The 24025-nt window shown below is 42.3% G+C and overlaps 1 protein-coding gene across 1 annotated transcript in view; it reads right to left on the reverse strand.

Annotated features, from left to right (window-relative positions):
* Positions 1-24025, reverse strand: part of C3 (complement C3) — a 236948-nt gene that overhangs the window by 45671 nt on the left and 167252 nt on the right. The window contains exons 24-31 of the mRNA XM_069230418.1: positions 22453-22656; positions 18660-18735; positions 10787-10946; positions 9704-9799; positions 8352-8502; positions 7619-7782; positions 6509-6667; positions 1345-1404 (exon numbers count right to left, since the gene is read on the reverse strand). Coding sequence (XP_069086519.1) covers positions 1345-1404; positions 6509-6667; positions 7619-7782; positions 8352-8502; positions 9704-9799; positions 10787-10946; positions 18660-18735; positions 22453-22656 — 1070 coding nt within the window. The remainder of the gene's footprint in view (positions 1-1344; positions 1405-6508; positions 6668-7618; positions 7783-8351; positions 8503-9703; positions 9800-10786; positions 10947-18659; positions 18736-22452; positions 22657-24025) is intronic.

The raw sequence follows: 24025 nt of genomic DNA on the forward strand, positions 1-24025 counted from the left end.
TCTACACTAAACCAGTCCATTTCACTGTATGACACACCAATCTGCTTTATGACACTTTACTTCACTGTACGCTATGCCACTCCACTTTACTATACTCCACTCTACAACACTACACTGTATGAAACTCTCCTCCACTGTATGGTACAACACCCCACTTAAGGAAACTCCACTCAACGACACTGGATTTTACGATCTGAAACACATTTTTATTAAACAAACACATAGAAATTCAATGAAAAAACAAAGGTTAAACCTTAATTATATTTAGGAAATCTTTATTTAATCTTTCTACGCAAACCAAACTAAAACTACCCAAACATTACAAATTCTAAAGTTATACCTTAAACCTATAAATGCACCACCTCCAAATTATTGTAACTCAAGCACCTCCATACACAGTATAGTGAATTCGGTGGCCACACCACATTAACTAAAATGCACCCTTCTCCATGCACTGATTATAACCATTCACATAAAATCACTTACACCATCTGAAACTACAGCATTCATAACAACACTTATGACATTGCAAATTACATAATTTGTCAGAATACAGTACCTCGGAAAGTGGCAAGTTTCTTTCTACTATTGTTAAGTGTGGGGAGAGGCCATGACTTTAATAAGGCAAATCTTTGAGTTGATCATCCCTTCCCTCTAAATAGTATATTACACTCTGCACATGTGCATGTATAATCTATGTACATATTTATTTATGTGTAATTGTATCTGTTTTAAAATAATGGTATTCAACTAAAACTAACATGCAGAGGATAAACGTGTGCACAGAGATCTAGTGAAAATTAGTAGAGTGGTTTCCATGTGTAAAACAATTAACCTGCAATATATGAGGCAGTAAACAGCATTTTTTCCAGTGAATATTGCTCTTCTATGGTAATAATCTGGAATTTTACCACTGCAGTGCCGTAATAAATGTCTGTTTGTGCGCTTATTAGTAGAGTTATAAATAATATGTGTTATTGGGTCACATTTATTTACACTGCCAAACAAAACAAGTTATTTGGAGTAAGTGGACCAATAAATGCAGATTCAGTCTTGTATGGCTTCAGTGGAAAGGTCAAATTCCATGGTTTTACTGCTACATCTCCTGCGTCTTCTTGACCTGGATCTTCTTCAGAATCTTGACTGCTGCTTACTATTGACCAGTGCTAAAAGAATGTGCTCTGAATCTGCTTGAATAGCTATGTTTATAACTAATGCATATGAAAACAGCACAGTAGAAACCAAAGATGGAGATGCACAGTGAGCAATCAGTTTTACTACCATTTTAGAGGATGGGGTATCATGATAGAATTATAGAATTATGACAGGATTATGTTGACTTACTGTTAACGTTCCTTGTCCAGCACCCTTCGCCTCGACCGTGAAGTCGTGGTTCAGTTTCGTCTGTAAAGAATTAAGTTGTTACTTTTTCCCACCTATTCATTGTCTATCAGATCATAATTACATATTTACCCAGTAACACATGACTTTCATACCTGCTGACCCGTATCTAAGCATTCCTAGTTTACAGAAGTGAGCTGTTAAGTAGCATACACGCGTTAGTGCCATGACTATATTGTGACTTGACTGAGACTACTTTAGTATAAATTGAATAAATTATGACAAGTTAGGGGATAGTAAACTTTGAACATAGACCACAGTGGCAACTGGTACCCAATAGCTTGCCCTTAGATAACGGCTTTGTTTTATTATCTTGAATCAGAACAGCATTTGTGGGCACCTAACCTTTAATTGAAGGTTTATTTAGAACCTCTGAGCAATATATGCTGCTGAATTAGTATTATACTCTGGTCTAAAGGTGAATGTATTTGGTTGTGAAATGCTGGTGATAACATCCAATTTTCACGTGGTCTTCTTGCTGTTGTGCTTTTAGGTCAACTTTATAAATTTCAAATATTCAGGGGGCATACTCTTTACCATGAAATTCAGTCGAATGGGACTGAGGAGTGATAGCCTGAGATTTCCTAACAATCACTGTGATGGATCCAACTAAAAAAATTATGACAGGCGGATTGGCTATTGTGTTCAGGTGTATTGCTTCAGGTGTCTGTATGAAAGTATTTATCTGTTCTGTACAATAACACTGTATTGGTCATTTTACTGTGTGCCATTCCGAGGCTCACAGGAGCCTTCCAAGGACTCAGAAGAAGCGTTGTCCTTGTCTGCAGGGACTAATTAGGTTACTTTGGCTCCGCCCACTATCTCCATATAAATTCTCAAGATGATGTGGAGCATCAGTGATGCATCAGCCTACTGTGCGCATTGCTAACAGGCAGAGCGGACAGGGGGGTCATAAACTCTGGTATCCTTTTCTTTTATAGAAACTTTTTTGATGATGGTAATTTGATATTTTGGTGTACATTTAACCCTGTTGTGTTTTTGGAGTATTAAAAAGGCACTGGATTACACTACTTTAGTGAGACATAATGCTAAGACGTTTGTTAGGCTGTCTAAGCGTCTGTATCAACCAATCAATTACATTTCACAGAAGAAGGGGCATGTTTTAGTGCAAACATAGCTTCAGATAAATCAACTTGACTTTGGATATTGGTATAGTACAACATATTATTCCGTTGGTCGCATTCAGTTATAGATGACATGATCCCACTTAACCTTTTCACTTGGCTGTATATTGCAAGTAAAGATAGTTAAATGCATGAAAGCATGATGGATGTATATTTAAAACATATGAATAAGTTAACTATGTAAATACGTGTTCAACCGCTGTTCAATTTACTAACTAAATAGAGTGTAAGGGTACCCACATATGCTATGGAGGGGCTAATCATTTCTAAGATGACAAGATTGGAGTACATAGTCGACACTATTTGGGTAATAATCCTGTCTGTAGCTCATCAGAAAGAACATTGTGTAAAATGTTCACCACTATTATTAGTAATATAGTAAGGATAATGGTACAGAAGAAGTTGTCTTGCATGGAACTTTACTGAAATCTTCTAAATTATTATTTCTGTAACTTGACAGGTTTGAAGTCATAAGCGAACCAGTTAGTCCAGAATCTGTAATACAGATCATAGGGCTCAGGTAGGCTTAGCCTTGGGTCAGCCAAGATAGTAAGAGTCCTCTCTTGGATAATAGACAGGTTACAGTTTTATCGACCAAACACTGGGCTACGGAACAAAGAATGGGGAAAGCGATGTCTACCAGAGGATTAATATTGGAACGAGACAATATCTGCTACTAGAAAATAGCCTTGTTGTGGTAGGGTGTCCTCCGGAATCTCTGCTTTAGTGGCAATCGGCTAAATCGGAAAACTCCACCCAAATTTGCCAATGCGAAATTTACAAATTAGCCAAATTCGGTATGCGAATGTATCTACAGTCTCCCCCACCTCCAAGTTCTAAAAAAGTATGTTTCAATACAGGTAATAAAAGCTGTCGCTCAATTTGAGAGGCATGGCACAGTAACCTAAAGCCCAATGTATTCAACTGCTCCACTGTCCAAAAAGAGAGTTGTCATTCAATATTCATGAGAATGGATTTGTGTTCACTTTTGCCAAATGTCTTTATGAAAATCAGGCCCATCTTGCTAAAGAGGGACAGGTGGGAAACACAACATACGTGTGTCAACTCTAATCAAATTTCCAACTTCGGCCTATAAAAACGTTGTCATACTTTGGTCCTGTGCTTCCACTCCCCACCCCTCACTGTTCCCAAACTTCCCTTTCTCTCCACCTCCACACGACAAAGGTATTTCATATTGTATATCAGTGGGCCACCAAACTGTTTTAAATGCAGGTAGTTTCTCTGTTGCAGGCAATTACAGCAACACAAGGAATAAAACATTTTTTATTGATGTGTTTGGGGTGGGTGGTTGGAAAGGAGAAGGGGTTGAACAGACATAAATTACCCATTAGAGGTTCACGTGGGCATGCAAGTAATTGTGCCATTACCACTCATGAATACAGCAAATGTGACACCGACACTGCTGTGCTAAACATACTTGCCCCAGACCTGACTAATCCAAATGTATTTTTTAGGGGCTAAACTCCACATCTACACACAGTTGTGTGTGGGTGTGTGTCTGTGTGTGTGTGCATGAGTGTCTGTGTTTTTTTTTTACAAAAACATGTTTTGCATACTAACTCTATATTTATATTTTGACGTTAGACAGTTTAACGTCAAAATATTGAGTTTGCACCATTTTTTAGATGCATGAACCTACCTTGCGTCAATGAGATACAAGGTAGGCGTTCCCATCTACAAAATAGTGCTAACTCCATAGCCCCATATTTATCACCCCGTGCTCAAATGACGCACGGGTGGGAGGAGGGGCTAAATATTTTACGCCTGGGTCAGAGAGGTGTTAGGGGACTTGTGGACCCATTTCCATGGTTAAACACCATATATATGGGTCCACAGATGCCCTCCTCAAGCTCCAGGGACACACCCACCCACACCAGAGGGACACCGGAAGATGGGGGACTCATCCCAGGTAAGTAGTGTAAGTATAGGTAAGTAATTTTTTTAAATTAAATTACAGTGCCATTGGGGCCCAGCTTGGGATCCCCTGCATGGCACGGGGTGCAAAGGCCATGCTCAGGGGACACTGGTCCCCTGTGCTGGCCATTGGGGTGGTGGGCATGACTCCTGTCTTTGATAGGAAAGGAGTCATGTGGTATGGGTGGTTTTGCGTAAGAAAATTATGCTAGGCTGGTTAGAGGCATTTTTTTGCCTCTACCTAGCCTAACGTCACATTTTTGGTGCAAAACTCCCTTCTCCCATACCTCCGTCCCCACCCGGCTAACGTCATTTTTTTTACGCTAGCCCACCCTTTACACCAGCTTGCACCATTCCTTAAATATGGTGCCCGACTGGCGCTCAGGAATGGTGCAAGCTGGTGCTAAACGTTTTGATGCCAAATCTCCCCGCATGACAAAGCTGGAGTCTGGAAAGGTTCTTATAAATGATGATGCAATGGAATGTTGCTATTTTTTGCTGTGATAACCCTGACAATTGGGGCTGGGGAGAGGATAAAACCCTCACAAGATCTAAAGATCTGATGCTGTAGCTATGGACCTAACTTGTAATAAAGAAGTTACCAACCACTAAATAAGAGGCTAGTGTCCCATCAGTGAAGTGCATATTTTAACTTGAAAAATCTCTGAGGTAATGCATGTTTTGCTGTCAGCAGAGCTTGAAAACAGAGGCAATTACTGTTCCATGTGTCCATCCTCTGCTGCCAGCAAAATGCATTAACTCGGAGATTTGTCAAGTTAATGCACATGCAGCAAATGTCAAAAAGAAGAGCACAGCCCACTTCTGTACTGGTGCAGCACAGAAATGGCATATGATAGGCTTCTCAGGCACCTATTGACTCCAGTACATGACTTCAGTTTCAGAAATAGATTTAGCCTGGCAAAATTTGTACCTTTAGACTAAAATAATTATTTATGGCTAAATCCTTTATTCACTTATGCCTCTGTAGTCCGAAGTGTCATTTACACTGTTTCACCATGACTGCTTGGATAGTTGCTGTTAGAAAGTAAACAGTCCACATTCCGTGGATGTCTGATAGCATACTGCGCCAAAATATTGAGGACCAAAATATCGAGACAAAAAGTGCAAATAGTTAATTATAGATTTACTGTTCCTACATCTACATACCTTGAAGATGTATATCATCAAGGTACACATATATGGAGTTAAGTATAGTAAAACTTTGCTTTCCCATAGAAACTTACCTTCACAATCTTTTTGTTTTCGATATCCCTGACACGGTATTTTATCCATGCAATGTTTTTCTTCTATATTTTGTCCAAATACACATTCAACTGACAAACTATACCTGAAAGTGCCATCTCGAATTAACGGAAACTCTTCCTTCACAAGAGTGCACAGACAAATTAGAATCTCTTGTACAATGGTCAAATTGTGAGAATGGCACATTGGACGCAAACAATGTTTGCACCTAATTTGACATCCTCAATTGGATGAAATTTTCACTCCAACCCTGTGATGTTTCCCTGCACAGACTGATCCAGGATTTCACCTGGAGGAATTGCCAGAGAGAGAGACAAGCTCCCGAGTTTTTCTGGTCAGAAATGGTGAACACATACAGTTCTACCATGTAATAAAACTAAAACAGCATGTTAGCCCCAATTCCCACCTGTGGAACTAAGAAGGCAGAGGTAACATCACTGTAAGCACAAAATGTCAAGTGTAGTCTTTGCACTGGCCAATTTTATCATGTAGTAGAGTGGGAACAGAAATATGCAACCCCATAAGTCCCATTGAAAGTTGACTACAGTGTATGCACATGTAGGAGGAAGGGGTGTGGAACACATCGGATTTGCCTTCTTTTAAGGCAACAAGTGTTAATGGTGGACATATAATATGGTTTGAAAGAAAACAGTAAACCGCAACTAAGAGTGTTTGATCTCTTTAAAGAAGCACAGGAAGAAGTGCAAACTAGAGACCCCCATAAAGGTCACCTTAACTGACCCCATGTTTCTTTAGAAAAGTACCTGTTCGCTTCTCGACACCATGGCGTTAGCATGGGTGATCTGGTAACTTATAGCTTTTGATCGCCCCGGCAGCTTTATGGAAACTTCAAGATTTAGTTCTTGCTGGCCTGGTGCATCCATCACGTACTGCGCCATAGCCTGGAACACCATGACTGTTGCCTGGATATGAATGAAAGACAAAAATGTGGTCACATAATTAATTCCAGGTTTATTTTTTTATATAATTTGTGTGTCTTTGGTATGTAATCAGAATCTCAATTTATGTCAGTATAGATTTCTATGTCTGTCTTAAGGCACATTTCTTTGAAGGCATTGTTTTCATCTATGGTGTTAAGATGCTCCCCTTACGATCAGTGTAGGTTTCCCAGGCCAGTGAGCGGCACCAATCTTGTTGTAGCTGTGGTTGCCGAGATGATGACACTGTCATGCCATATACACTGTTTCTTTTAGTGCTGCTCCTAGCCTCTAAGTTCAGTGAGCCTATATCCATGAATCTGTTTTTATGATATAGGAAGCTACCTCTCTCGTCATTTCTTATTTCGTGGTTGTTGATCTGTTTCTGTCTTATTATGAATGTATGTTTCTACTTCAGTGAATATGTCCTCTCGTGTTGTCAGTGTGTGCCTTAAAGTTCATTGAGATACAATTATGCTACTATCATACTATCATCATACGTTTCTAAGGTCAGTGAGGGACACCACTTTGAGTGTCACTGTTTTGCTTTACCTAACATTGGAAAGTGGGCCTCCAAGGACAAGAAAGCCTGAAAACACATTACTTTATTATACTTCTTACGTTGTCAACTTGCTCTCTTAAAACAACCACCATTACACAAGACAGTTATAATGCACTCACCCTAACCCCATATTTCCAGTTTTACCACAGGTATCTAACCTATACTGCATCATCGAAACATTTACTTAAACAACCTTTTGATGGCTTGTTCGCTCTATTGTGCAAAATAGTGGGCTGCAGTTTTGACCGTAGGAGTTATTGGATTGCCACAAGTTGCAAGAGGTAGCAGAACATGCAATCATTTGTGTGGAGTGTGCATGACTGGTGGCTAAGCCTTGGCTGGTATACAATGGTAGCCAAAGGTCTGTGCCTCACCTGGGTAGATCCCCAAGCAGCACCGTAGAACCTCTGCTCATTCAACCACTGTATGATCCCGCTGGTCTTTTCAAACTTCTTTAACCGTAGAAGAGCAAGCAAAGCATATGAGGTGGCTTCAATGGCGAACTGCTTATCTTTGGGTACATTCCAATGGGTTCCACCTGCAAACAATCATGACAAGGTCAGAAATAATTCACTGTATATGGCTCAGAGAAGGCCATCATGCTTGGATTTGTTTTCTGCTCTCATCTCAGTCTCTTAGTCATGAAGTGTTGCCATAACTTTGTGTTTTTGCTTTTGAATCCTGGGTACAATTATAATTTTGAAATGGGGCTATCACCATTCTCAGTAAGCCTTTCCCGAAAGCTTCGCAGGCTGCAGCCTGTCAGAAGACTTACGTATGAAGTTTACAAAAAGGTTTTGCAGCACTAGTTGTTTAAACAGTGAAGTGCTTCAGCTATCCTCTTACTAGAGAAAATTGGGCCCTCACATGTTTAGAGCTTCACCTAAAATTTATTTATTATTTCCCTTCTCTCTAACACATTTCCTTTAGTACTGCTCCTGCAAACGCTGCATGCTTCCTTTTTGTTTCAGTTTCTCATCATTATTGTTGCTAATATCCCCTGCTCTCTCTTTTACCAACTTTGTATCATCCCCAATTTGTAGCCCTTCACTATTTTCTTCTCTCATTTTCTATCCTCAGTTAGTAAAGCAAGATGTGGTCACTCACCTGTTGACATTTCCATGAGCTTTTTGTCATCCGGAAGTTTGTTGACCATCGCCAAACCATAGGCAGTTATAGCTACTGCATAGGATGTGGTAAGGGTTGGGTATTTCTTCAACAAGTAATCAGAAGCTTTCTGAATGCTTCCTTCCAAACTCTAATTAGTAAACAGATAGAAACATGAAGCAGAAAGTTAAATGCCGTCAGTATTAAAAGCTAAGTCCCAACAGAACAGGGTCAATGTTACCTCACAAATACAGGAATGCAAATGAAAAATCTGGAGCCTACAAACTTTGTTAATTTTTCACGGTCACTTTAACTGCCATCATTTGCCAGCCTTGCGTTGCCCTGATCTTTTAACGTTAGAGCATATTGGATTTCAATAATATAACATAACACAATAGGAGGTCATGGCAGAGTGCTTCGTTTGATGCAATGTAAACTTATAAAGTACAAGATTCAACACAGAAGGAAAACAACACAATGATCGCTGTTATAATTAGGAGAGTTCATGAAGATTATGTTTAAAAGACCAGGTTGTGCTTGTGCCTACAGAAATATTTATGGACAGAACATCATTACATTTATTAAAATTAGACATATTCGAAACACGAAAATTGTCACAACGCCACATTGGAACACTGACTGTGAGTACAAAAACTACAGGCCACCCCGGGTGATTAACAGAATACGACGCAACTTGATCTGTCCTTAGACAAATGTTACACCGTCCTCGAGCCTTTGTGGTGACATTAGCAAGACAGACATAGCTGATATTGATTTGAAAACCTAGGCTTTGATGCAGTTCAGTTTAGTGTGTGACTATCATTCTCTATCTCAATAAAGAAAGAAATTAGACCTTGCTGAAAATGAATGGTATAGGAATGATGCAGATTTGTATTTAGATTTGGATGATTTACATACCAGCTATGGGAGTGCTTTAAAGCTGTTGTTTGTGGCCATGGCTATACAATAATACAATGCAGCTGTGGTATCTGCAATACCTGTAAGCTTGAGAGTATGACATGGCCTGCTGAATGTAACTGAATAGTACATCCTAGGCTTGAGTCTATCAATATTTTGGATTTTAAAAAGTTGGCTTCTATCATTGGGTATTTTAATAGCAGATTGGATTAAAGTCATCTTTTATTTCTTGCAAAACGTAACAGGTTAGTAGTGATGTTGTTATGTCAGAGGAAAGATGGCTATAGGGTGCACAGACAAAAATAATTGGCCACCCATTGTGCTTCAGCATATTAATACACAGAAGAGGACCTAGCAGGACTTTAATGATCCTTCTTAGCTAAACAAGTCAAAGAAGCAATTTTACAAAGCTGATGGAAAAGGAAAATGCTTACGTTCACTTGAGCCCCACAGATTTCTCTGCTCTCTGCAAGGGCAATGAGTACAAATGCAGTAAGAGATTCGTCAGGTTCATTTCCACTGGTACCACCCTGTATGAGAAAAGGACGGAAAAAATAATTAGTTGTTAATAATATTAAAAGTCAGAGGTAAAAGATAATAATACAGTTGGTAAACATTATACAACCCTGCCAAACGTGCAAAAACGTTTGCACCCAATTATCATCCATTTTCAATTAAAACAGCAAAACTGGACCAAAGAACTCCACATTTTACTTGCAGAAATGTGATTTGTGTCTGGATGTTTGTATGCACCTTTAAACACAGAACACATTGGAAATTGCAGACTAGTGTGCTCTTGTGGTCTTACCACGACTCTATGTAAATCTAGGATGTGTTTGAATATAATGTGTTGCTATCTTGGAGGAACAAAAATCACTCATGTCACTGAGACTGCCTATATTTTTCAAGTTCCCCTGCTTTATTGTTTATGTCTGCAAACAGAATCTCTGAGCACTTGATATGGACAAAAAACAACAAACGGTGCTAGAAAATCAGAAAAATAAATAAACATGTACTGCAAGTTTACTACTACAAGCAGTTACCTACTTTTTACGTACTGCTGTCAAGGTTATTTTACCTACCCTGGTCACTTTGCTTTTGGTAAATATAGTTCTGCTTGTCAGAAAATATATCTGTCAAAAAGTCAGAGCTATGCCTGTTCACAAGTCTTATTTGAATGTCATCTCATGATATTTAAACAGAAGGGAGAAATACAACTACACATATACCACTCTGCCCTCTGCAACTCACACCTGCTCACCCCCGACTAAAACCTCACTACATGGAGCTCAGAAGAGCAGTGAAATCCCATCTGATCTTTTCTGCCTCTGGATCCCAGTGATGCACAGTAGTTCCACCATGAGCCCCCTCGAGATACATGCTCTTGATTATGTTTCTCTGCTGGGTGGTCCTTTATCACCCTAATTTAAACTCAGAGAAATGTGGGCACGATAACAATTTAAGATAAAAATACGTAAGCAAGCAGTCCCTCACGGGAAGGGTAAATTCGCACATACCACCATCTCTCCATGTATCACAGCTTGGTCCTCCTTGAAAATACCATCTGGCTTCTGCTTGTTCAAGACAAGCCACTTCACGGAGCCGCAGATCACGTCCTTCTGAATGCTGATGAGGTTGTCAGCCATGGCGAAAATCTTGACCACGTAGGCAGTTAGCCTACAAATGAGGATAATAAAATGAGAAACAGAAACTTGTAGCAAGTGACCTGCAGGTTATGGGTATTCAAAGGCTTTCCCCAGCAAACTTCATTAGTTTTTCAAAACTTTGCAAGCTTTACAGTATTTGCCTAGGTTGTGAATTTTAAGTTAAAGGGAAAATAAATCTCTAAAAGCAGTAACAGAATGAAATACCAACACAATCTGAATTCTGGTGGCAGAATTATCTCCCCATTTTTAAACGTTTTTCTTCATTGTCGGTTCTTTATTATTATACCTATACACTTGAAGATTTCTACCCAGGTGTGTGGTAGGTCCTGAAAGACCTGTTGTTTAGTTTTTTGTCTCTATTTCTGTTTTTCTATTTGGAACAGTGAACCTTATTTTTTGCAACATTACAAATAGGGAGAGTGTACACTGGACCAGTTCATCTCCCCGGCCCCCTCTTTTGATGTGTGGTACGTCAACACTTTTAGAATATTTTTATTTCTAATAGAAACTTTTAGCCACATATTCCTTACCTTTTCGATATTACCCGGGCATCAAACTGGATCTGGAAACCTTTTCATAGTGCCTCTGCATGCTAGAAAGTAATGCTGTGGGCTCTGTACTGATGCTGTTCCGCTCTGAAAGTGACATGTGGGGCCTATATAGGCTCCACTCCATCTGGATGATGTTAGGCCCTTTCTTTCCGCACCTCCAGACACAGATCCGGAACTTCTCTCATCTCTCAGAGACTGCTGTTGCCCTTTACACCAACTGGTCCACTTCTGTCCTTGGCTCTAGTCCTGAAGCCACCCCTAGCCCATCAAGCACTCCAGGCCTGGGTACCTCACAACTCGAAGACGTAGCCTGATTGTCCTCTCTGACACCGATTTGGCTTTGACTGATATCACAACCGAATCCATCAGAGGTTTCTGCAATCGCTTTACCATAGAGGAGACAAGATTCTTTACACTCCCCTTTTTGGGACAGACTCTGATAATGATTTCAACTAGGGTGATGAGTTCTCTGCAGGAACCTGGAATTCTTTGCAAAAGTCCACCCACGTTTTGCCCTTTTAGAACTACTAAATGCTCGTTTTTGACTCTGACAGTGCACTGAGACCTGCTCTTCAGACCTCTGTGTCAGTGCTATTTACTTTAAAACAAGGTATGTCTGATTGTTTTACAATTGGCACAGGACCTTAGCACCTCTGTAAGTCCCTAGCAGATGATACCTTTGGTGCCTAGGGCTTGGGTATTAAGAGGGCTGCAGCATATTCTATGCCACCCTAAGGGACACACCCACAAATTGCACAGAGGCTGCCACCACAGACTGCATGTCAGGGTGCAAGCCCTGAGTGATAACACAAAATGACACACTCATTGTGTGCCATGCCAAAGTCACTGCAGGTACTAAATGCAAGTTAACCTTACAGCAGGCCATAAGAGCTTTAAGGCAGGGTGCATTACAATACATGTGAGGGCATGTTTACTCTGCATGAGCAGATATGCCCTTGTGATGTTTGGTTCTATTACTAAATATTGCAAGTGATTGGGCAATCATCTTAGAACATGTACTGGGCACTGGCCATCATGAGTGACCCAGCAACATGACCGCTGTACAGAAAATAATGGTGTTTGGGATCTTAATAAATCAATACTGATGCCAGTATTGGAATTATTGTGGCAGGCGCCCAGAAGGCACCTTTGAGGTGGCCCCTGAAAACCTACTGGCCCTCCAGTGTGCTGACTGACTGGTATCAAACAATGACAACTAGTATGTGGACTTGCAAGAGGCTAGCGGGCCAGATACTTCCACTGAGACACCGCATTTTTCCCCTCCTGGCCTGCCACACATGGTTATGCATAGGACAGCTGGAATCATTGACCTCCGCCTGCCCACCAAGGAGCTTAAAGCGAGCTTATTGACTGAAGTCCGGCAGCCTGGCCAGGCTGCTTCTGAGCATCTGCTTCCCCTCAATGGAGTCTTGAGGCATACCTACCTAGGGGCTTGGGCTAAGACTTGGTCCATCCCTCCAGTTAAATGGCAAATTGCCCGGGGATATCGTCCTCCTCCAGGCGACCCAGTCTTTTTCTCATAGCACCTCTCTCTGGAAGTTCTTGTGGTGCAAGCTTCCATTAGCTGAGCCAACCCCTGCAATTTTCCTACCACTCCCCTTGACAGGGAATCAAAGGGAGTGGAGATGTTTGGGAAACACTGCTTCTACTTAGCCAGATTGGCCCTGTAAATGACCAACACCTTCTGTGTTTTGGTTCACTACCCTCATGCACTTTTAAAACTTAGTGGCAAAATTGCTCCCAGGTCCTTCGTAAGACCTTTGTCCTATTCTTTCACAGGCAACTCAGGATGGTTGTGATACATTCAAGTTCACAAATTATTGTGTCTTGGACACCACCAACTCCATTGGGCAGGCAACAGGGTGTATTTGTTACTATGCATGGTTCAGATTAACTGGTTACTCGAGCGCCATCTAGTCCTCTCGATGGTACTTGTCTTGTTTAGGGGCAAGGCTAATTCTGTCCTTGAATGTTTCAAAGAGAGTAGGCCTGCTACCTCTTGTTCTTTTGGCCTCTCTACCCAGCCTCGCCAGCAACAATGCAGCATTCATTTTGTGGCTTTGAACAAGGCATTCCTTACTGCCATCTTGTCCCACCCAGTGTGAAAACCAGCAGTTTTGCGGAAGAGGTGATGCCCACCACCGCCACATCCAAGGTCAGGGTACCACTCAGTCCACTGTCCTTTGCAGCCCCACCTGCCAATCCTCTTTGGTGTACCTTTACAGGGTCAAAGCCACTTGGTGGGAAGCATGATACACCAGTTCTATCGAAGATAGGCAAGTGATCACATCGGACAGGTGGCTCCAACAAATTATTTGCAAAGGCTATGCCTTACTCTTTCTTTTAACCCCGCCGCTCCATTCACTGTCCGTCCAACGACTGACAAGAAACCACTTCCCATTTTGGGGAAGGAAGTGCAAGCCCTTCTGCCCAAAGGGTCCATTGAGAGGGCGCCAGAAGTAGGATGTTGTAGTTATTCCTGCTACTTTCTGGTGCCCAAGAAGGATGGCGGTCTCTCCCTTATTTTAGATCTGTGCCCTCTCAATTGCTGCCACTGAAAGGAGAAACTCAAAATACTCTCTTGGCCTAGGGATTGTTTGCCTTTGACCCTGGAGACTGGATGGTGGTGTTGGATCTGCAGGATGCCTATAGCCATGTTCCCATCCTCCTGACTCATTGGCACTACCTGCGGTTCATGCAGAGAGAGGAGCATTTTCAATTCACTCTGCTCCCCTTTGGTCTCACCAGCACTCCTAAGGTGCTCACGAAATTGCCACGGCGGTGGTGGCAGCACACTTACAGAGGTAAGGAATACCAGTCTTCCCCTACGTTGACGACTGGCTCCTGAAGGCGGGCTCACCAAAGAAAGTTGTTAACCATCTCCATACTACAGCGAACCTTCCTTGACGTTCAGTATAAACAAGCCAAAGTCACACCTGACTCTTTCCAAAATGCCCCCCTTCAATGGAACTATTCTGGATACAGTTCTGTTTTGTGCCTTTTCCTTGGGAAAGAGAGTCCAGGACATTCAGGCTATGATCCCAATCTTTCTGCCTTGATCCTAGTTTTCAGTTGGCTCTCAGACTTCTGGGGCTATTGGTCTTCTGCATCCTGCTGGTGGTGCACGCCTGGTGGCACCTGCGGGCTCTGCAGGGGAATCTGCAGTCCCAGTAGGCCCAACATCAAGACTACCTCTCTGATCATGTCATGTAAGTCACTACTATTCAGGGACCGGGTGTCTGAACTATATGTTGCGGCAGAGAACCATTGCCATTAGCACCGGGCCTTTGAATTCAGGGGAATCAGGGGGCCATGGGGTCTAAATTCTGTTTTCTGTTTGTTCATGGTAGGGAGCAACTGCCACACTGGGGACTGTGATTGGATCACAGTATATCAGCAAACCCAGATGAATTGTTTGCCCGAGCAAGGTTTTTGGGGGTTTTGTCTACATCCTTTCAATTCCTTTCTTACAGGAGCAGGATTGTAGGCCTACTTAAACTACTTTCATTAACTATAATGCTTTATGTTTAAATATATTTCACCATACAGAGATTGACTACAGAGTAGGGGCGGCCCCTCTGCTATGGCAGAGGAGAATCGCCCAGCTGCTGAAAGGCAGCAGAAAAATAAAAATGATAATACAACTAATGTATTATAATTTTAATTTTTGTTTCCTCTTTGTAGGGCAGGGCGGGGCAGTCGTTGTCAGCAGGGGGAGGAGTAGTGTGCACTTCAAGTGCGCATTTTGGTTTGGCCAGCTGTCCAAGGCCAGCTAAACCGACATGCGCACTTAGAACTCTCCACCCGGGCTGTGTATCACAGCCTGGGTGAAGAACTAGTGCATGCTCCCAGTCCCCAGCTGAGCAGCATTTCAGGCCACCCAGACCAATCCAGACTCTTTTCTCATGCTGGGTAGCAGCATGAGAGAAACATCTTGATTGGGTGGGGAGAGAAGATGCAGACAAGCACTAAGGTGGCGAGAAACACTGAGGCGGCATGCAGCAGGTAAGTGGTTTTTATTATTCCCACCACACCCGTAAGAACACCACCCCCATGACCCCTCCCCCCACCCCACTGAGCTTTATTGAAAGCAGTCACCCCTGCTACTGAAGACACCTTCCCCTCCCAGATTAGGGGGTGAGTTGCCTTTAGTATAGGGTAAGAAAAAGACTGTGAATATTCTAATGTTCTTCCGCATGTGCGTTATTGTTATGCATGTAATTATGCCACGCTTTTTCAAGTTTTTCGAGTGGTTTACTTTGCAGTGTCACATGTCTGCTTTGCACTCAGTTGAAAATAGTCTTTGCATGTACAGCTGTTAGTGCCCTGTGCACTATACGTTTGAGCTGTTCTTGGATAGTTATTACACTAATATGTGTTGTTGTGCTATGTTCATCTAATTTAGGTACTTTACCTGAAAACCCAGTTAGGCTATTAAAGCGCCAGAAACATGTTGGCCTAGGTGATGGTGTGAGTCATCTTTCTCAAATACCATCCCACAATGGATTTTAGCTATACCTTTGCCCCCCCCCCTAAAAAAGGAGATAACCTAGGTACCATACAATAGTTTTAAAGGTATCTGGATCCTTCCAGTGTCCAGCTGGTTTTATCTAAGAACACCCTACTAGTTTCCAATCCACAGGAGGTCTATTCCACCCTGGTGGCACTGTCCTACCAGGGTGGGGAGCTGTTGCTGATGATGAAGCATGACACGATTAGTGAGTGAGACTTTCTCTTCTAGAAAAATAATTCTTCATTTCATGTGACAAGACAATTAGTCTACCCAAATAGGGTTTTGAAACATACCCCTAAGTAGAGAGTACTGCAAAACCTTTGCATTTCGATAGCCACAGCACCCTTTTGTTGTAATCTAATCTGTGCTCATCACCACCTTGCCTTTCTGAATTTGAAGGTAAGGCTATAGTCCCATCAGTGCTTGCAGCTTACTGACTCAGCGCAGTGAGACGATAGTTCCCCAGCTGGAGTTTAATGCATCTGTCATGATGGTGACTGAAGAAATTGGGTTCTGAAAAGGCCTGCCCATTGTGATATTCTGAATGCTCCGCCATTGTGGTTCGTTGTGTAATTTGTCTGTTACAACCATTAGACCTTCCCAACTCCCCATAGCTTGTGACCAATGTCTCTGCAGACGTTCCTGAATCGGCTTCATGTGGAATCTCGCATTTGGAATGATGGGCATGCCGGAAGCCATGATGCCCAATGGTTTTCCAACTGTCCTGTGAGATCTCACTCCTTCTGGTAGCAGCAAATCTGCTCTATCAATGCATCAATCCTCCTCTGGGTAGGAAACACGTTTAATTGTTTGGAGTCAAGCCATGCTCCTAGAAAGATTTTTTGTTGTGGTGTTGGTCATATTTTAATGATCTTGTTTTTACTTGCCAGTCATCTAGATATGGGTATATGTGTGTCCTTTCCTCCTCTGGTGTGCTGCTACTATAGCTAGGCACTTTATGAACACTACTGGTGCTGGCTTTATGTTGAATGCTATATGGTTGAATCGGTTACTCACCTTACCATTGTATATCTCCTTTCAGGCTTTAATTGTAATGTTCTGTCTTTATTTATGTCACATATTATTTGCTGAGTTCTTTTTCGTTGAATGTTATGTGTCCTTCGTGTATTTGGTCCTTACCCACCAATTTTTAGGTTATTTCATAAATACATTTGTTTTTTACTTGTCAAATGGATATTTAATCTGGGCATGATTATTCTCCTCAGTACAAATGTCCTATATGTTCTGTTTAGGGATATTTGTTCTGTATAGCATTACGTTCCGCTGGTCCGTAGATATCCATGGGTTACCCCTGTGTTATTGTTATTTATTCTGAATGGCAGCAACATGAACTGGTAGTGTATCTTGTCTGCTGTGTATTTCAGAAACGTCTTGTGTTTCTGGTTCATAGGGATGTGAGTTTACCTTTGTGAATCAGGTACATAATTTCTACAGCACCACACATCTGTTGCCACAGTTAGGTTTCCACTCCCAGCCTCAAGACTATCAGGCTTAAGGAGAACTTCTCTATCTTTACGGAGACAGCTACATTCTGGGATCTCCCCTCTGAGCTGGCCATTCTTGCACCCTGAGCCTGGTTACTGAGAATTCCCACTTCACAACCTGTCAGTGAATTCCAGTGTTTCTAATTCTATTTATTGGTAGGTCATGTAGCACAAAGATGATCCAAAGGTGTCAGAGCACTTTACAAATCAATACTCCAAGCAAAGGTATGTGCAAAATCCATAATGGGTATGGCAACAAGTAAAACTTTACAGAGTATATTATGTGTACAAAATAATTACTAGATATCTGCTAGATTAAAGGAGAAACCCCTAATGTATTTTCATAATTAAAAAATATCAACTTGGATTGAATACAGGGGTTCAAAATATGTGACTAAAAAGACCAGTTTACATTACATATAGTCAGCTGGAGTTGCAGAGAAAAGAAAATGTATGTAGGAATGATAATAGGAATGGATTGCCGTGTTGGGAGTAGATACCATACTGATGACAACAACTCGCAATGTAGGAACAGTTTGTAGATCAAGTGACATACTATCAGTCATTGTTATAGAGAGGAGTACACATAAACAAAACATCTCCTGAATAAAAGTATAAGATGTGAATGAGCAAGAAAGTACTTGTTAAGTGAGTTTAGTTGGAAGTCACTGGTTAGGGTGGATCCCAGTGTAAGGAAGGTGTCACAGACTGAACTAGGACCAGTAGTAGAGGTAGAGGAGCCACTCAGAAGCTGAATGAGACCTCACAGATTAAGTGATCCTCCAGAGGTTATGTTGGCTTCTGTTGGCACACAAAACAATGACAGGATGGTTCTTGATGTAAAACTTGGTCTCCATTCTCCCACATTTTGGCTCATTAAAAAAAAGTTGTTGGGCGAATTTAAAGAAGCCTCTCAGGTAGCTTTAGAGCAAGCAGGCAACAGAAGGCAAAAGGAAGCTAGATAGAGAATTCAACAGCACAGTTTCAGGCTATGGTAGTGATAATGAGCAGCAGGGGAAGAATAGGGTCACAGTAACGTTCTTACTAGAGGCTATACTAATGAAAATAACAATCTTACACATGCCCATATATTTGTGAATTAGCATTTCATTCTGATGCGTTGGTCACCTTACCAGGTACTTCCAGGCCGGTTTGTCCAGGCAGCATAAGAAGAGTCACCTTGACGGTAAGCCAACTGCTGTGTGTAACCTAAAAGAGGAAATGTTGAAATTAACGTTCACTAGGAACAGCGAAATCTACTCTACAAACACATTCCATTTGTCACAAAACCTGCTTTCTACTACAGTGGCTATAAATTGTATAGCAAACTAGCTCTTTATGCAGTATATCAAAATTAGGTACACTGTGCAAAGAGTCCAGAGGTTCCCTTACTAGGGGACAGGGGCTTTCTCTAGCAATCCAAAGGCGCTCTCTTAGGGTTTTGGGTGGTCGATCAGAGATAAGTGTTAGACATTTACCCTAGGCACACAACAAATAAATGAGACACACGACTCAATAAGGATATCCACTCTAATTTATAAAAATAACAGGTTTCTTTATATATATTTAGGCACCAGAATCAATATGATCAGGTAAGTACATTCTGCAAGAAATCTTTTTGCAGGTTTGAAAAGTCAACACCTAGTGCAATTTGCTGCAAAGTTACACTATGGGAGAGAAAACATATGCGGCACACAGGTATCACAGGACCAGCCTTTCAGTCTTCGGTTGAGTATGGGACAGGGTCATAGGCCACACCAACAAGTCACCTTGGGCAGCACATGGGCGGCCAGGTGCAGTGGTGTAGTTCAGCGCTGGGTGCCCCATGGAAGTCAATGAGTATCGGTCCAGTGTCAAAGATGCTGCAGGTAGGGACTGGTGGACCAGTCTGGGTGAACCAAACAGGAGGGTTCAGTTCTTGCGATGCTTAGGGACACCAGTCATCCTGTTCTCCTTGGTCCAGGGCAGCGGGATGCAGAAGCGTGTTGGACCATTGTGTTTACATCACAGGTGGCAGTCGCAGTAGAGAGGGGCCTGCAGAAAGAGGTTGCAGGCGTTCGCTGGGACTCAAGTCTGACCAAACCAACAAGTGGGTTCAGATCTCACAGGTCTGGGGAAGGAAGGGACACCTGTGGTCCTGTTCTCCACAGTCTGGGTCGTCCGGTGCAGAGGTGAAGTGGACCATCGAGTTCTGTCACCGGAGGTGGACACTAGAAAGGGGACTGCACAAAGAGGCTGTAGGTATCGGCTTGAAGGTTGTGATTGTGAGACCCATGATGGACTTCATCTCTGGAGGGTCTGGGGACCACGCATGCACAGTTGGACCACTTCAACTTGAGCTAAGGGACTTGGTGCAGTGGTGCAGTCTGGTGATGGGTTTTGGTAGCACAGAGTCCTCACTGTGTCTCTTGGGGTGCCTGCAAGATTCAGGGAAGCAGCTCTACTGCTCCAGGTGAGTTCCTGGCTTTTGGGTGAAGGCTGGCAGTCCTCCTGGGCTTTTGGAGGCTCTAGCGGCAGCAGGACTAGGCATCTTTAGCACAAGGTCAGAAGGCAGACTGACAGGGTTGGCGCTGAGTCAGTCTCTGGTCCTCAGTTCTCACTTTTGTATCTCTGAAGTGTCTTCTTCTTCAGGTTATCTGGATCTGATTTTCAGGTGCCAGGGGGCCCCCTTCATACTGAATTTAGGGGTGTTTAGGGGAGTGTAAGGTAGTAGCCAATGATCTATTTCTGGGGTCACTACGCCCCCTATATGACCACTTCTTGTAGTGGCAAAAGCCTGTCCCAAAGTTCCAAGTTCTGCCATCACCAAGATGGCAGACTCAGAAATTTCATGTCTGCATCAGGCAGTTCACCTCAGGGGTGGAACTGACCTGAGGGATGAACACACCTCTCTGACTACTAACTTTCCCACCTATCCAGGTCCCAGATGGGTCAAGGGGGTCAGCACCTCATCTGAGGGAAACCAATCTGCATACCAAGGGTGATGGGCTCTTTGAAACCCCCTGCCTTGGAATGCAGGGGACTGGAGAGTTGTGTTAACACACCTGCCAAAGCAGGCTTTGTTCCTGGCCGCCCGAGAGCAGAGGCTCTCACTCTTTGGTATCAGAAACATGTCTGTTGCTGGCAGGCTGGCTAAAACTAGTCAGCCAGTACACCAGCAGCTGGTAGGTTTTTCAAGGGTACCTCCTGGGTGCCCTGAGGGTGCATGTATTAATAAATCTATCACTGGAATCAGTGAGCGGTTATTAGTATGAGATATTTGATACCAAACATTCCTAGTTTCAGTGAAGCCATCATGTAGATGGGGAACCCGTATTGACCAGTGTCCAGAACATGTATTTGAAATGGCTTCCCTGAACACTTACTATGTCTAAAAATTGACAAAGACATAGCAGGGGCATATCTGCTCTGGCAGATATGCCCACACATGTAAAATAATGCATCCTACTTTAGGGCTAGAAAGCCTGCTCTAGGGGTGACTTACATATATTACATGCAGTATTAGTGGGCATGTCACACAGGCTGTGTGCCATGTCGTGTTTTCACTTTTAGTTGCACCAAGTCACGCAGCCTGCAATGGCAGTTTGAATGAGCTAGGTAAGGGGTCCCTGAGGGTGGCATAATACATGCTGCAGCCCTTGGGGACCCTCTTTGGTACCCATGCCATCGGTACCTGGAGTCTCTTTTACTAGGGAATTACTTGGGGGCGGCAAAGGTATTGCCAATTGAGAACAATTGTACAATTTCAGGGAAAGATATCTGGCACTGGGGGTCTGGATAGCAGGAACCCAGTGCAAACGCAGTCACAATTGCATCACATACCAAGCAAAGAGTGGGGATGACCATGTCAAAAAGTGGCACTTTCCTACACATTGTGTGATAAGATTGCTTTTCACTGTGTGGGAAGTGCACAACCAATTAGTTTCCATGAGTGGTTTATATATTCTTTACTGCTTCTCTTTGTTTTCTTTTTTGTACATCAAAAGCAATAAAAATATTTGTATTCAAAAAATTGCTTTTCACAAACACCATAATATCACGTATACATTTGAACCTGTGATGTGGCGAGTTCTTGTGGGTTCCTCTCTTTCTCCTCTCATGTTTAATACTTATCACTCCAATGGCTTATCTGCTGCACAGACAAGGCTGTGCTGTTCACAGTCATGCAGATAATATTAAGATCGTTTTTAATATTTGAGAGTGAGCAGGATTTGGGGATCTTGCTGCTCCCTTTTCCAGTAGAGGTAGGGCATTGGTGGATGAACACCAACTGGCTGAAAATAAACCCTTGTATTCTTGAACTTCTCCTGACAAAATACTACACAAATCAATGTGATGCTGATTCATTACATACCTGAACCGGTGGTCAATGTGTTTTTTTAAGGGCAAAGTTTGAGTTTAGGCACCCTCGTTGATTTATTTTTGTCACCTCAAAATATGCAAAGGCTGTGTTGTTTGCATTTAAAATCACACATATAAGGTGGGGTGGATCTTTCTGATCACAAGGTGCAGTTTTGGGGAACTCCCTCCCTCTGTTATTAAGATCAGATGTCACATATCTTACTATTAAAAGAAAACATAAAGATTGGTTTATGACAACAAGAACAGTCAAGGAGGAGATCTGTAAGAGGTATTTCTCTTTGGTTCTTTTGTTTAATTGCCCCAAGCGACCTTTGAGGGTTGAAGTTTCCACTTTATAAGTAACCACTTAAATAGACAAATAACAGGCATAGCAGGTGCCCTGTGGCAAGCTATTTTCTGTACAGGCAAATTTTAGGTTGTAACCCACCTCTATTAGTGCCAAGTTCACGTTCAATACACATCAGCACCTTTAACTCCGAGACCCTCTCAGCTCCCTTCTACAATGCAGCACTTGTAACATGCAGAACCTTCCTCAGTGCACTCCCTTGTGAGGTTAATGCTCACCCTGATTAATGTTCTTGATGGCTTCAGCTCTACGGTTCACTCCTAAGGTCTCCCACTGTCCGGTGTTGTCCAGAAAATGTGTTGCAATAACTACTGGAGTCAATGACATCATGTTCTGCTCCCCGCAGCCCCGCGGCACAACAATAAGATGCCCAAGATTTGACCCATCAATGGATTTCTCGATCAGCTGTGTGATGGGGGTTCCTGGTCAAAATAAGAAGACAGTAAAAAACATCTTTCAGTACAGCACCAGCTCTATACAGAGTGATATGAATTTAGACAGTAAAAAGATAAGGGACAAGTTGTTTACTTATAGGAATAGTTTTTCACCTAAACAACTGTTATGGACTGAGATGCTATCCATTATCCTGCAGTCTGCTGGCTGGATCTATAACTGCCTGTGCTTTCATTAAAATAATTGTAGCAGTAAAAAAGTGATGGATGTAAGGCTTGAATTGATCTCAGCCACGGGCGATTGCTCGGGTCACATTCCAATTCATCATTTTTCACCCACCATGCCACCTCATTTTGGACTCAGCGATATACAAAGCAGCCTTCACCCTGCTCCTCATGGGAACAGTTCAAACCGAACTGCAGAGCCACGTTCTCTCTGAACTGGAATACAATCAAGCTAGGCCTGGTTTCACCCTGCTAAGGGCTATACCTGGCTGACGAGCCCATAACAAGGGCAACACTGGTCTTGGTTTGACTATGTTCCAGTTCAGGGAGGACCAGGCTTGGCAGTTTGGATTGGGATGTTCCTATTGGAGAATAGTCAAGACTGATTTCCATATAGTTGAATCCAAACAGAGGTGGTATGAAGTGCAAAATAACAATGGATTCGGATGCAGCCCTGGGAAGTTATCAGTGGCTGAAATTAACTGAAGGATTCTATCCATCACTTTTTTGCATATTTTAGTGTGTCGTCCTAAGTGGGATGAGTATGCTCAGGTGTGGGTCCCATGCACCCTGCGTCAAAAGAGCAAAGCTATACCTGGCTGATGAGCCCATAACAATGGTTAAACTGGTCCCGGGTTGCTCATGTTACATTTCAGGGACGACCTGGCTTGACAGTTCGGGCTGAACTGTTCCCACTGGAGCAGGATCAAGACTGATTTGTATATAGTTGGGTCCAAACTGAGGTGTCATGGTGTGCAAAATATCAAATGTATTGAGATGCGGCCTAAGTAAGTACCAGTGGCTGAGAACAATTCAAGCATTCCATCATCACTTGTTTCTATCTTTAAAATAAGAGCACAAGGCTGCTAAAAAAATATAGATTGGGAAAATGTAGACTGACACAATATTGGGCATGTTTAAATATTTTTCAAAACAAATTTCAACTAGCACCTAATCCCACTATCAAGTATTTGCTTCCAAATATGGTAGTACTACAGCAACAATAATACATTGAAAGACCTTAGCTAGATTTAGCTTAAAATGGGTCAAAATATTCGAAGAGATATAGTTATGAGTGGCCCATTTTTTTAAGTATTTGTTCTATGATGTATATTTTGTCACTCTGTCCTGGTTCACGGAAAATATATACATGTAGTCACCTAGTTTTGTATTT

The sequence above is a fragment of the Pleurodeles waltl genome, chromosome 4_2, assembly GCF_031143425.1.
Source record: "Pleurodeles waltl isolate 20211129_DDA chromosome 4_2, aPleWal1.hap1.20221129, whole genome shotgun sequence".
Classification (NCBI taxonomy): Eukaryota; Metazoa; Chordata; class Amphibia; order Caudata; family Salamandridae; genus Pleurodeles; species Pleurodeles waltl.